The 14053-nt window shown below is 44.7% G+C and overlaps 1 protein-coding gene across 1 annotated transcript in view; it reads right to left on the bottom strand.

Moving 5' to 3' along the window:
* PCNT (pericentrin) overlaps positions 1-14053 on the bottom strand; it is a 91301-nt gene that overhangs the window by 28684 nt on the left and 48564 nt on the right. The window contains exons 22-28 of the mRNA XM_054713631.1: positions 9851-10080; positions 9172-9288; positions 9039-9059; positions 8093-8299; positions 5186-5356; positions 4753-4905; positions 3527-3619 (exon numbers count right to left, since the gene is read on the bottom strand). Of these exons, the coding sequence (XP_054569606.1) occupies positions 3527-3619; positions 4753-4905; positions 5186-5356; positions 8093-8299; positions 9039-9059; positions 9172-9288; positions 9851-10080 (992 nt within the window). The remainder of the gene's footprint in view (positions 1-3526; positions 3620-4752; positions 4906-5185; positions 5357-8092; positions 8300-9038; positions 9060-9171; positions 9289-9850; positions 10081-14053) is intronic.

Here is a 14053-nt window from a genome sequence, read left to right as displayed (position 1 = left end):
AGCCTTAAAAACAGAAATACTGAAATATATCACCATATGGATAAAATCTGAGGACGTCACAGAACAAATACTACATCATCCCACTGATCTGAGGTATTTAAAATAGTCACACTCACAGAATCAAAAACTAGTATGGTGGTTACCAGGGGCTAGGAGAGAGGGGAAAATGGGAAACTGCTTATCAATGGGCATACACTTTCAGCTATACAAGATGAAGAAGTTCTCGAGATCTGCTGTACAACATTGTGCCTATAGTTAACAATATTGTATTTTACAAATTTGTTAAGAGGTAATATCTTGTGTTAAGTGTTCCTACCACAATAAAACAAAATAAAATTAAGGTAAACATAAAAAAAAAAAAGTAGTCTTCACAGTTTGAAATACAAAACAGCAGTAAGAACTAACAATGACACCAAATAACAGTTAATATATAAAAAATTCCCAAAATGCTGCACCCCAACTACTTAACTATCTCAAAGGAAAATCCTGTTGCTGCTGGGCAGCTCATTCAGATACTCCACTTGAGGCTGCTGGGCACTGCCCCAGAGCCCAGCCCTCTTTTGTCAGAATTCTGAGGAAGCTCTAACTTGGCCACTTCTCAGTTAATGACACCTTCATACTAATATTTTGCCACCTTTATTTTTTTTTTAATATAGTTTTATTAGTTTCCAAGAGGAAGGGAGAGGGAGAGAGAGAGAGAGAGAAACGTCAATGATGAGAGAGAATCATTGACCGGCTGCCTCCTGCATGTCCCCACTGGGGATGGAGCCTGCAAGCCGGACATGTGCCCTTGACCGGAATCGAACCCGGGACCCTTTAGTCTGCAGGTCGACACTCTATCCACTGAGCTAAACCGGGTAGGGCTTGCCACCTTTTAAGTATGAATTTTGTTAATAAACAACTCTGATTTGTTTGATTTTCCTAAAGGAAGAATTTAGATTTTAGGCGTCATTCTGATTTTTTTTAAGTAAATTTTTATTGATTTCAGAGAGGAAGGGAGAGGGACAGAGATAGAAACATCAATGATGAAACAGAATCATTGATTGGCTGTATCCTGCACACCCACACTGGGGATCGAGCCACAACCAGAGCATATGGCCTGACCGGGAATTGAACCCTGACCTCCTGGTTCATAGGTCGATGCTCAACCACTGAGCCATGCCAACTGGCCTAAAAAAAATCAATGAAAAAATTTCCTCAGGTGGGAATTAACAAATAAATAAATACATGCATAAATACCTAAAAAAATAACGTAATTTTAAAAACCCAAAATAAATAAGAAACTCATGCAACCAAAACAAACAATTCAATGAAAAAATGGGCAGAGGACCTAAATAGACACTTTCCCCCAAAAGACATGCAGATGGCTAAAAGACATATGAAAAGATGTTCAATGTCACTAATTGTAAGAGAAATGCAGATTAAAATCACAATGAGATAATCAGCTAAAACCTGTCAGAATGGCTATCATCAACAAATCCACAAATAACTGTTGATGAGGATGTGGAGAAAAGGGAACCCTCATGCACTGTTGGTGAAAATGTAAATTGGTAAAGCCACTATAAAAAACAGTATGGAGGTTCCTCAAAAAAAATGAAAATTAGAGGTGCCATATGATCCAGCGATCCCACTTCAGGGTATGTATAAAAAACAACAACAACCCACAAAAATAGTAATTCAAAAAGATATATGCTCCCCTATGTTAATTGCAGCATTATTTACAATAGCCAAGACATGGAATCAAGATATGGAAGAAATGGAGTGTTGTTGTTTTTTGGTGTTAAGCTGTATGAGTTTCTTATTTATATTGGATATGAACTCCTTATTGGATGTATGATTTGTCCATCAATAGACGATTGGATAAAGAAGATGTATTAGTACTCGGCAATAAAAAAGAATGAAATCTTGCCGTTTGTGACAATATGGATGGACCTAGAGGATATGATGCTGAGTGAAATAAGTCAGACAGAAAAAGGCAAATAGCATATCATTTCACTTATATGTGGGATTTAAAAAGCAAACTAAAAGAACAAACAGAAGCAAATTCATGGAGAACAAACTGATGGTTGCCAGGTGAGAGGGGGTTGGGTTGGAGGGTTGAGTGAAAAAAGTGAAGAGATTAAGAAGTACAAGTTTATAGAATAGTCATGGGGATATAAAGTACAGCATAAGAAACATAATCAGTAATCTATACTAATAAAAGCCTAGGTGGCCCTCGCACCCTCGTGTCATCACAAGATGGCCGCCCCCACATCATCACAAGATGACCGTCACAAGATGGCCACCACAAGATGGCTGGCAGGGGAGGGTAGTTGTGGGCGATCAAGCCGGCAGGGGAGGGCAATTGGGGGCAATCAGGCCAGAAGGGGAGGGCAGTTGGGGGCCTTCAGGCCTGCAGGGGAGGGCAATTGGGGGGGACCAGGCCTGCAGGGGAGGGCAATTGGGGGCGACCAGGCCTGCAGGGGAGGGCAATTGGGGGGGACCAGGCCTGCAGGGGAGGGCAATTGGGGGCGATCAGGCCGGCAGGGGAGCAGTTAGGTGTCAATCAGGCTGGCAGGGGAGCGGTTAGGGGGCAATCAGACTGGCAGGCAGAAGTGGTCAGGGGCAATCAGGCAGGCAGGCAGGCGAGTGGTTAGGAGCCAGCAGTCCCTGATTGTGAGAGGGATGTCTGATTGCCAGTGTAGGCCCGATCCTAAACCGGCAGTTGGACATCCCCCAAGGGGTCTCAGATTGGAGAGGGTGCAGGCTGGGCTGAGGAACACCCCCCACCACCACCACCAGTGCACGAATTTCATGCACCGGGCCTCTAGTATTGCAATAACTCTGTATGGTGCCACATAGGTAGTACACTTATCAGGGGTGGGGGTCACTTCAAAAGGTATTTAAATGCCTAATCACTATGCTGTATACCTGAAACTAATTTAATACTGTATGTCAAATATATTTGAAAAATAAAATTTTAATAATTAGTTGCTGGTTTTAAATGCATTCCTTAAGCTTGGTCAATGTGGTTCAGTGGTTGAGCATCAACCTATGAACCAGGAAGTCACAGTTCGATTCCCAGTCAAGGCACATGTCCAGGTTGTGGGCTTGATTCCCAGTAGGGGGCATGCAGGAGGTAGCTGATCAATGATTCTCATCATTGTTTCTATCTCTCTCTCCCTCTCCCTTCCTCTCTGAAATTAATAAAAATATATTAAATAAATAAAAAATAAAGGCATTCCTCAAAGTAACACAAAATAATATTCTTAAATTTTGCCAAATATTTAAGATATCAACACAGATCATTAATATCTCAATAGCCTCTGTCACAGTGAAATTTGGAGACACAAAAAACTGCAGACAAAACTTCTTTTTACTCTAGCAGCTGCCTCAGGCCTTATACCTTCCATCAAAATTAATGGAAAAAGCCATTATACACTTTATGTAGTATCACCCCAGAGGTCTCTGTTGATCCAAGGTGACACTTATAAACTACCAAGAACATGAATGCCCAAGATGCCTTCATGCCAAAAGGACCACCTACCTCGCTGAGAGCGCCACTTCCCATCCCAGCCAGCTGTGCCTCCAGCTGCTCGCTCATACACAGTATCTCCTTTTCTTTGTTTTGCAGAAATGCCTATTGAAATGATAATAATAATAAAGCCTTACTGTGGGAACAGTCCCCAGGCCTTGCAGACATAAACTATCCTAATAAATAAGCTTGTAGTTTCAAATACTAACACTCAATTTGAAAATGTTTTTCTATTACAGTGCTTTTTATTTAAAGTGACATATTAATTTGGTTTTCTAAAATCAGTTTCGCATTTCTCCAGGAAATTAGTTTAAAGCAAGCATGTAAAACTCATTTAAATGTGGCCCGCTGGCTCCAAGTTTGACATGTTTGGTTTAAAGCAACCACCAAAGAGTAAGTAAAGCCCGTTCTTATATGCTCCTCATCTAGTAATTAAGGATGAGTGCCCACTGAAAAGATAAGCAGTGACCCTAGGACCGGCCTAAAACTCATTTTCACTGAAGATATTCTAAATTGTGCAGTTGCAAGCCTTTGGGAGGTTTAGGCACAAATGACACAGACCCTAGGATTTCTTTCCATGCTATCACTAATCAAACAATTGCCAGGTTGGCATCATAGGCCACTATTCTAAACTCAATATATTTCAAGGCCATCTTTTAAGATTATGTTTTCTTTACAGCTTTGATTATCATGTCCACTATATAAGAGCTGTTTTTCTTTTTTGCTTGAAAAGCACCATTTCATTAAGATAACAGAGAAGATTTAAAAACAGACTTTTTTCCATCCTGAATGGGCACCCTGGTAATGGCCAGAGCAGGGCCATCGTTCCCAAGTTATGATTTGTTTCCCTGGCAGTTAGGGAAGTGCCTCTCCTACAAGCAGCCTTCAAGGCATGACTGTCATCAGTGCTGCAAAACCAAAAGCAAGAGTTTGGTGTGGAGGTGAAAGCAGGTGAACTTCCCCAGTCGAGGTGACTCTGGCTTTCCACTCATGATTCCGAGACGCTGCCTCCACACTACACTTTCTGGAGCTGCCCTAGGTGCCAACCTCAGTACAGACACAAGTCAGGCACTTTCTGCAATCACCTGCCAGAGCAGGGTCCTCTCTCTTCAGAAGGAAGCCTCACGTCTCCTGGGAAGGCCTGAGGTACCCAGTTCCTGTAAATGATGGTTCTCATGTTGGGCTGCAGCACTTAACCGACAGAAACGTAGATGACAAGGTGGGTCTGGTCACATTACCTTCAAATTAGCATTCTCTTCTTGTAGTCCTCTGACGCTGACGGCAGCATGGCTGTTCTGCAGGTCTAATTTTAAGTTCAGATGTAGTACTTCTTCATTTTTATTAACTAAGTCATCTTTAATCTTTTCTAATTGTTCTTTTAAGTCCAAAACCTTTCAGTGAAACAAATGAAGGTAAACATTAAAAATTACCTAATATTCTAAATGATTTAACAATAATTAAAATTATGCTAAAAGATTTGAAAGTACATGCCAAAAAAAATTACTACTATCCTATAACCCACATAAAAATGCTAAAATTACAAAGAATATGCAGTAGTTACAAGCCCACTGAGGTTATCATTTGGACGTCCTGCCCTTTACACAGCAGTGCAGAGGACACGTGTCAGGCACTGAAGAGAGGAAACCACCCATCCAATCTCCCTCCCCTTACCTCGCTTTCCCGCTGCAAGAGTGCCCTCTGCACGGCCTCTAACTGGATTTCTGGGCCCTCGGGGCAGCTGTCCACAGGAGGCACAGAGCATTTGCCCTCATCTAGTTTAGACTGCAATGTGGACACCAGAAGCAAGTTATTCATCTGCTGTTGCTGTAGTGCCTCTTTATCCTATTTAAGAAAAAATGAGATTTATTTTAGGCAAGTATTTCAAGAATCAGGGGCCTCAATGTGCCGTCTATTAAAGTGTAAACCATCCCCAGCTCTTCCTGCACACACCTGCACGTACCACACCTGATCCCCAGACCCAGCCATGCTCCAGAGTAGAGATCTGCTTGGTGAAGGATGCAATCCCAAACAGAGAGCCACTGGTGGCCTCAATTACACTGGATGAACTGATCCTCAGTAATTATTCAACAAGATACAAAATAGTCTCTGACTGTTAGCAAATATAAAAAAACTGAAAAGACTTTGCCAAAGAACAGGGCAATGGATGACAATATATGCATACAAATAATTTTAACAGCCTGTTAAGAAGTTTTCAAAGAAAATTTAATATGGATAAAATGGTTACAACACATTGGTCCAACTTTGTGTAGGGAAAAAAGGCATTTCCTATACCCCTGGCATCTAATAATTCAGTAAATGTTTGCTTGGCGGGGGCGGAGGGGAGAGCAGCTTCGAGGAACTGTCCCCAAGTCAGCACCAAGCACCACTCCCCTCCAAGTGATGAAAGGAGGTGAAAAGAGGTGAAACCGGGGCCAGGTTGGTGTCCTGAGGTAAGAGCCAAGCTTGACTCCTTCAATAGTTTTCATGGGCATTTTCAAGAACCTAACACACCTGATAAAAACTAGCCTCCTTGAAGCAGGATTTGTCTTAGGACAAAACCAATGATTCAAAAATAAAATTTCTCAAGGAGCATCACTTTTCATGTAACTTTTAACCTCCAGCTTATTAAATAAGTGAAATACCAGAAGTCTGGTTGCCTTTGAGGAAATGCTGAATGACCAGAAATGCCACAGGTCTCCTACCCTCAGCACAGCCCTCCAGCCTCATCCTAGCGTTCAGATACAAACAAAAGCATCCAAACAACACCATGAAAACTCACTGGAGGCATTTTCACTGGGGGAATTGACATAGTTACTAAACTCAAAAATGAAAATAATTGTAACTAGTGCTAAGTATTTAATGAAATAACTTTCTTAAACCTAAAATCTTGAATATTTACTTTATGAAATTACTAAGGAGTACTATAAAAATTGTTATAAAATGCTATTATATTGAAGGGTGTCCCTGATCAGGGTGGGGTACCCTTGGGGCATGGGGCAGCCTGAGTGAGGGGCCTGTGGTGGTTTGCAGGCCAGCCACGCCCCCTGGCAACGCAATCAGAGGCCCTGGTATCTGAATTTATTTTCCTTCTACAATTGAAACTTTGTAGCCTGGAGCAGAGCCAAGCCTGGGGCTCCCTCCGAGGCCCAAAGCCATTTGTGTTGGGGTTATAATTGAAACTTTGTTGCCTTAAGCGGGTGGGCCCGGCCAGGGTGTGTGGAAAGCTTTGCTTCCCCTATTGCCGGCGGCAACCCTGGCCTGCTCTCTCAAGCTCCATTCTGCCGCCATTTGTTTGAATTTGTTTACCGTCTATAATTGAAACTTTGTAGCTTAGGCCTGCAACGGCTGGCAGAAAGCTTGGCTTCCTCTGTTACCTAGGAAACCTTGCTCTCTGTGGCGGTAGCCATCTTGGTTTGGGTTAATTTGCATACTCGCTCTGATTGGACGGTGGGTGAGGCTTGTGGGCGTGGCTTGTGGGGTGTTGGAGGTATGGTCAATTTGCATATTTGTCTATTATTAGATAGGATATTGTGACTTATAATAAAAATAAATATTGGTATTGATCTGATTCCTGGCACAGAACTCCTAAAACTCTTGGAATTATTTCTGAGTGAAAAGAGTGACAAAGGTGTTTGATATTCATTAACAAGCCCCTTCCAGCCACTCCTGAGTTTATGTTACTGAGGTGGCTTTTAGAAAGCCCCAAGGTCACCTAAGGATGGTCGCCAGGGAACCAACAATGTGATTAGAAGGTTGGACCTTTTAGTCCATCCCTGACCTCCAGGGAAGGTAGAAGGGCTGGAGGTCGAACCAATCACCAACAACAAATGATTTAATCAATCACACCTAGGTGATGGGGCTTCCAATAAAAACCCCAAGGATGGGAGTTCAGAGAGTTTCCAGGATGCTGAACACACAAAGATAAGGAGACAGGGGGCATCTGGACAGGGCACAGAAGCCCTGTGCACCTTCCCCCCACACCTCACCTAGTGGGTCTCTTCCATCACCTGTCCCTGAGTTATATCCTGTATAACAAACAGGTGACTTACTAAGTAACATGTTTCTCTGAGTTCTGTGAGTGACTCTAGAAAATTAATAAAACTCAAGGAGGGGTTGTGGGGACCTCTGATCTATACAACCTGGACCTAGGATGGGCATCTGATGTGATAAGGGGTGGGAGGTTGAGCCCTTAACTTGTGGGGTCTGACGTTAACTCAGGAGGATGGTGTCAGAACTAAGTTCTAAGACACCCCATTGGAATCTGCTGAGAATTGAACACTTGTTTGGTGTGGGGGAAACCCCTACACGCTTGGTGACCAGAAGTGTTACCCATGAAGTGATGCAGCAGAGGACTAATTGTGCAAGAGACATACGAAGCATTTTTCCTTTAAAGCAAATAAAAGCCAAGAGGTCAGAGGGAACTCTGCCAGCAGTTGGTCTGAGGTCCTCCCTAACACAGTCTTCCTTGTGAAAAGGAGCGCCCACCTCGCCCACCTGTCCCAAGCAGCTCAGAGTTCTCAGAGTGATGAACCAACAACGGGGACCCGGACAGAATCCCACACAACATAGGGTGTTTACCTGTTGTAGCTCTTTCATAGCTTTTCTTTGCTTCTCCAGTTCTTCCTGGAGCTGGATCACTTTCCTCTTGGTATCAGCATTTGTCTCCTCCAGATGTTTAATTTCCTCTTCCTGGATCAATACTTGTCTATCTGCTAATTCTTTCTTCATCACCAATTCATTAAGTTCATCTGATTTTTCTCTCAATTTTTCCTGTAACAATTCAACCTAAAACAACAAAGAATGCTTGAAAAACACAATAGTTAAAAAAAAACAACAACCAACCATTTCCCAAATAAAAAAGTACCCAAGGCATTCAGAGAAAACTGATCTTCTACGTGGCTTTGCAGACCTAGGCTGCAGAGAGAATTGGGAATTCTCTCAATAAAAAAAATAAAAATAAAAACATAAAATTTGTTATTAAAATGAGTTTTGATAGTGAGGAATAGACTGCTTGCTACTCAGCAATAAAAAACAAGAATGAAGCACAGATACAGCAACAACCTGGATGAATCTCCAGAGAATCTCTAGGCTGAGTGAAAAGCAATCCCCAAAGGCTGCCCACTGCGGTCCATTTGTATAACCATGCGGAAATAAGAAACTATTGTGGGGATCTGGTTGAGAGCCCCGTGCGGCTCCGTCTGCACATCAACATCCTGACTGTGACCTTGGGCTGACTTCTGCAAGATGTCACCACTGGGAAAACTGGGAGAAGGGCACACAGGATCTCTGTGTGTCTTATTTCTCACACAACTGCAATTGAAACCACAGTTTTCTCAAAATAAGTTTAATTTTAAAAAAGAATAAACAAATTGACTACAGCCACCCCGGACAAGAGGAAGCAGACAGTTCCAGACTAAGCAGAAGGATGCGAGAAAAAGCAGCAAGACACAGAAGCAGGTGCACTGCCCATATGTCACATGCACTAGCCATGCAGGTGGACAGGGCACCGACAGAGGACACATACCTCCTCATCCAGCTGTGCCTGCTGTCATTGCCGTGTACATGGAAGGCAAAAATATTTTTAAAGATAAAGTTTAAAAACACTGTAACGAATCGCTCCCCCAAACACGCCTGTAGCCCGTGGCAGACTGACTTACATCCCTGTCGCGGGGGCCCCGGGCCTGCGGCTGGGCTGCCCGGTGAAGCTGCTCCTCCAGCCGCTGGATCTCCTGCTGGAACTCCTCCCGCTCATGCTCCCTCTCCACGGCCTGCTCCTGTTACGAGAGGCAGATTGTGGGGGTTGCTTACTGTGATGTCACTTCCCAGTCGCACCCACTTTCCCCTGAAGGGAACTACTGAAAGGTAGGAGATGGACAGAGAAGGCTCCAGGTCTGACACTACAGTCATTTCATACACGTGGCCACTGCCCAGTACAATAGGCCCCTTGAGTGGACATTGGGAAGGAGAGCTAAAGGGGGAGGAGGGCCTTCCCAGGGGATGACGGAGAGGCCTCTGAAACGTTGAAAGGGAGAAATGTCAGAAAGGGCCAATAGCACAGGTCCAAGCTGGCTTCAGGCACACAGAGCCTATAACTCACTGCAGGCGACTCCTGCCCAAGCCACTGAAAGGAGCGTGGCCACAAGACCTCAGGGTGTTCCCTCAGAATCACATATCAAACGTTGACAACGTCTGAACTATCTACCAAGAGACAAGGACACGTGAAGGTCTACTATACATTAATCTTCTCATCGGGCCATAGAAGCTTAATGACCTGAGAAGGGCCAGGCTTGGAAAGGTGACTTTCAAGGAGGCAAAGAGAATTTATAGCGCTCTTACATCCATGAACTGCCGCTGGCTGCGCAAGTGCTTGTCCAGGGACGCCATCTGCTGCCGCAGGGCGCTGAGCTCCTCGGCCTGTGAGGCGCATGCTTGATGGCGGGAGAGCTGCTCTTCCAGCTCGGCCTCTAGGAGCTTCACCTGGGCAAGCAGAGTCGCCCGGTCTTTCTCACATTGCTGCCTGGTCTCCAACCGCTCTGTGGTGGCAGCTTCCACTTCCCTCCGAAGAGCTACAGTGGCAGAGAACAGAAGGGGAGCCCTACAGCACGGGGCATGGTCCTTGTGCTGAACCAAAAACACCAACATGTGCTTACTAATAGTGACGCCGCACAGCACAAGCCCCACATGACACCATGGCCAGGCTCCCTGGCAGCTCGAGACCCAGTCCTAGCCAGGGACTGGAGCACAAGGTCCCCAAGGCTTCCAGACTCCCCACAGATACAGCACGGATCTAACTTTCGTTCCCTCTCCTGCCGCACAGCCACCTCTAAATGAGGGAACGTGTATCTGCAAACCAGCATGGGCCTGTGTTCTGTCAGACACCGAGCTCAAGTCCTAACATAGCCGCAATGTAGCCAAATACCCACCGAAAATAAACTCAAGCACATTTGCAAAAATAAATAAATAAATAAAATTTTAATATTGCAATCTTTACATGAAAACTGCCTCAAGCAAAAAATTTCCAAGAAAGCCTGAGAAGAATCCATCTTGGTGTTCCCAAATGACAGTATCAGGTAACTTTCTAGGAATTACACCTTCACATATAATCCCCACTAAGGAAAAATAAAACGTAACTTAGAAGTCCTGTCTGAGGCCTGGCCAGCGTGGCTCAGAATTGAGTGTCGACCTATGAACCAGGTGGTCATGGTTCAATTCCTGGTCAGGAAACATGCCTGGGTTGTGGGCTTGATCCCCAGTAGGAGACATGCAGGAGGCAGCCAATCAATGATTCTCTCTCATCATTGATGTTTCTATCTCTCTTTCCCTCTCCCTTCCTCTCTGAAATCAATAAAGATATTTAAAAATAAATAAATAAATTCAGGGTGTGGCCCAGGCTGGTTTGGTTTAGTGGTCAGCCTGCAGACCAAAAGGTCATGGGCTCAATTCCCAGGGAAGGGCACATACCTTGTTGCAGGCTTGGTCCCTGGCTCCAGTCAGGCTGTAAGCAGGAGGCACCCAATTGATGTGTCTCTCTCATGTCGATGTTTCTCTCTCTTTCCCTCTCCCTCCCTTCCACTCTCGCTTAAAAAAAAAAAAAAGGAAAAAATATCCTCAGGTGAAGATTTTTTAAAAATATAAAATTAAATAAATAAATTCAGGGTGCGACGGCCAAGGCTGCAATTCAAGTGGGAGCTATAAATCAAGCATCTAAAAGGAGGCTTGCCTCTGTGGAACCCTAAGTGTTTAGACTAACCCAAAACTGAAATATTAAATATTATTTATATTTCACCAGTTTTCAAAGTCTAATTATTCTGGTTTATAAAAATCTGTCAATTATTTATGACAAACTACCATCACCACTAACAACAGTCTCAGTAAATTTTCATGCTAGTAAGTTTGCAATTACAGTAAATTAGCCTTAAACATGCAGTTAGGTCAACGTCATTCACAGCCCTTAGAGACACAAAACGAGGCTCACATGTCACTGCTGTGACAATCAGTGATGCCTGACCATCCACCCAGACACTACCGTCAGGGCTCTGTGCTGCAGAAAAGACACTGGCTGCCAGCACACACGGCCTACATGCAAGTGGGACCGAGGGGAAGGCATCTGCGTGGCTGCCAAGGCAGAGAGCAAAGGAGCTCCACTGGACCCACCCCTCCCCCAACCTAGGACAGCATGGCTCCTCGCCCTGCACAACAGCACACTGTAGCTCAGTTACTGCTGTAGGCATCACCGGAGGAAGGCATGCCATTTATACATATGATATTGAAGACGAAAGTTATCGTTTTATTTAATAGTATGCCACAAAAGCTCTGGAATATTTTTTTGCTCTCCAGTCAAACATTTGCAAAGTCTGGTGCAAACACAGCATATGGCACATAAATCACTTGTTTGTTTTCACAAACCTGAGTCCTTGTGCGCTATAGTAACAGGAACACCTACAAATGAACACATAGCACTTTCAGAGATGAAACAGGAGAATGTGCGACCAAGAATGTGACCATTAGAAACAAGAAAGAGGACAGTGACAATAGCAAGAAATGTCTTTGGCCCTGGACAACCTCTAAACCTTGTGCACTTCCAAACCACCACTGCTTAGGGGTCTAAATGTCTGTCTCCAAAAACCCTATGTTGAACCCTGACCCCCAATGTGATGGCATCAGGAGGCAGGGCCCTTGGGAGGTAGAGCCTTTCTAAAAAAATCCCCAAAGCACCCTGCCCTTTGGCATGTGAGGACACAGTGGGAAGATGCTGTCTGTGACCCAGAAAGGCCCCTTACCAGAAGGCAATCGTGCCAACACCCTGACCTTGTACTTCTAGCCTCCAGGACTGTGACAATAAATATCTGTTGTTTACGAGCAACCCGTCTGTTTTGTCACAGCAGCTGAATGGACTGAGACAGGACTGTTTGCTCAGGTGTCAGAGCAGGTTCTGGATCCCAAAGGCTTTTAAAGGAGACAAACAGAAGAGACAGAGCTGAATTTCCCCATGATATGCCGGGACCTCCCAAAACTCTTTAACAGGTGACAAGCATGTCAAACAGCTCACACAGGATGGCCAGCACTTTTGGTTTGACATGCCAAATCCCTAGCTGGGATCGCACAACTGTGTAGCAGAGTGAGGGGAAGGGACAGAGATCAAGTGAGAAATTAAGCGGGATTAACAATGTGAAAATGAAAGCAAACCCAGACGATCCCAAATAAAGTACAAGAATTTCCTGGTAACAAAACAAAGCAAAGGAGAGACTGGTCTGGGCCCCGGAGAAAGTTCCATAAGCTGTCCCTCCCTGGCCCAGCTCCCTCTTCTCCAGAGGCACTGCGGGCGCACAGGTGGGACAGGCCTCTTTGAAAGATGGGGCACAGCCTTGGGAAGAGCCAGGGAGGAGCCAAGCCAGGTGTGGGCAGAGATGATGCCACAGAAGGGCTGAACCAGGGGCAGCCGGGTCCAGGCCAACCTGAGCCAGAGCCACTTGGGTTTGGCCAGCCAAGACAGCCTAGGGCTGTGTGGCCCCTGAGATGGTCCCGCATCTGTATATCCCACAAGGTCCTAACTCTTAGGTCTGAACCTGTAGGAGGAGGAGAACGGATTGGAAGTACCAGTGCTCACGGGGTAACCATGAGTCTGAATGGACAGAGTGTGGGACCAGTCACCCCTGGGAGGAGATGGGCCATCACACGGACTTGCAGGCTGAGACATAATGGGTCCCTGCACAAGGAAGGTCTGTCCCACTGCAAAGTACGCCCTATGAGGAGCTCCAGAGGGACAGAAGAGGATGAGAACAGAAGAAAAAAAAAGTCTGAAGAAACAATGAGTGACAAATCCCCAGATTTAAAAAAAAATGTGAGACAGAACAGGAAAGATGTGAAACACCCGCCCTAGTGACATGTAAGAACATCAAAGCAAAGAGATATTTCTAAAAACTACCTGCAAATAAACAAGATAAAAACATCTCAGTAGAAATACTAGATGTAAAGAAAGGTTGGGTTATAGCCTCACATTTTAAAGGAAAATAAATCAAATCTAGAATTATTATCTTTCCAGCTACATCTTCACTTAAGGATGACGATAAAATAAGGTAAAACTCAGGTACTCAAGGTTTTCCTTTGAAACCACTGAGTTGAGGAGAAAATAACCCACAACTTACTGCTATCAGATGGCAATTTGCACATGACACAGAACACAGAGCTCATGTGCTCTCGTGTGCACAAACATACACACAAATGTGGGCAAAAGCCTTGCCTGACAGTGGCGTGGCATGGCTGGGGCCAGAGCGGAAATGGTTGAGACAAGACAGGTTTCAATGTTGGGGAACGAAGGACCCTGAGGCAGAAGGAGCCCTGGACACATAGCATTAGTCAGCAGAAGGTCTGTGTGTGTGTATGGGGTGGGGGGTTGAGGGTGGGGGAGGGAGAAGGTGACAGCACCCACAGGAAGTGTGGAAAACAGAAAAAAAGGCAACAGACCCTAACAGCCATGGGCACAGGAATAAAACCTGGCTAAACAGAGTAAAAGAGATGCCCACAGCTGAACTTTTTACA

Source organism: Eptesicus fuscus, chromosome 3, assembly GCF_027574615.1.
Source record: "Eptesicus fuscus isolate TK198812 chromosome 3, DD_ASM_mEF_20220401, whole genome shotgun sequence".
Taxonomy (NCBI): Eukaryota; Metazoa; Chordata; class Mammalia; order Chiroptera; family Vespertilionidae; genus Eptesicus; species Eptesicus fuscus.
Note: the sequence above shows the minus strand (reverse complement) of the source record. Positions and strands in the feature narration are given on the sequence as shown.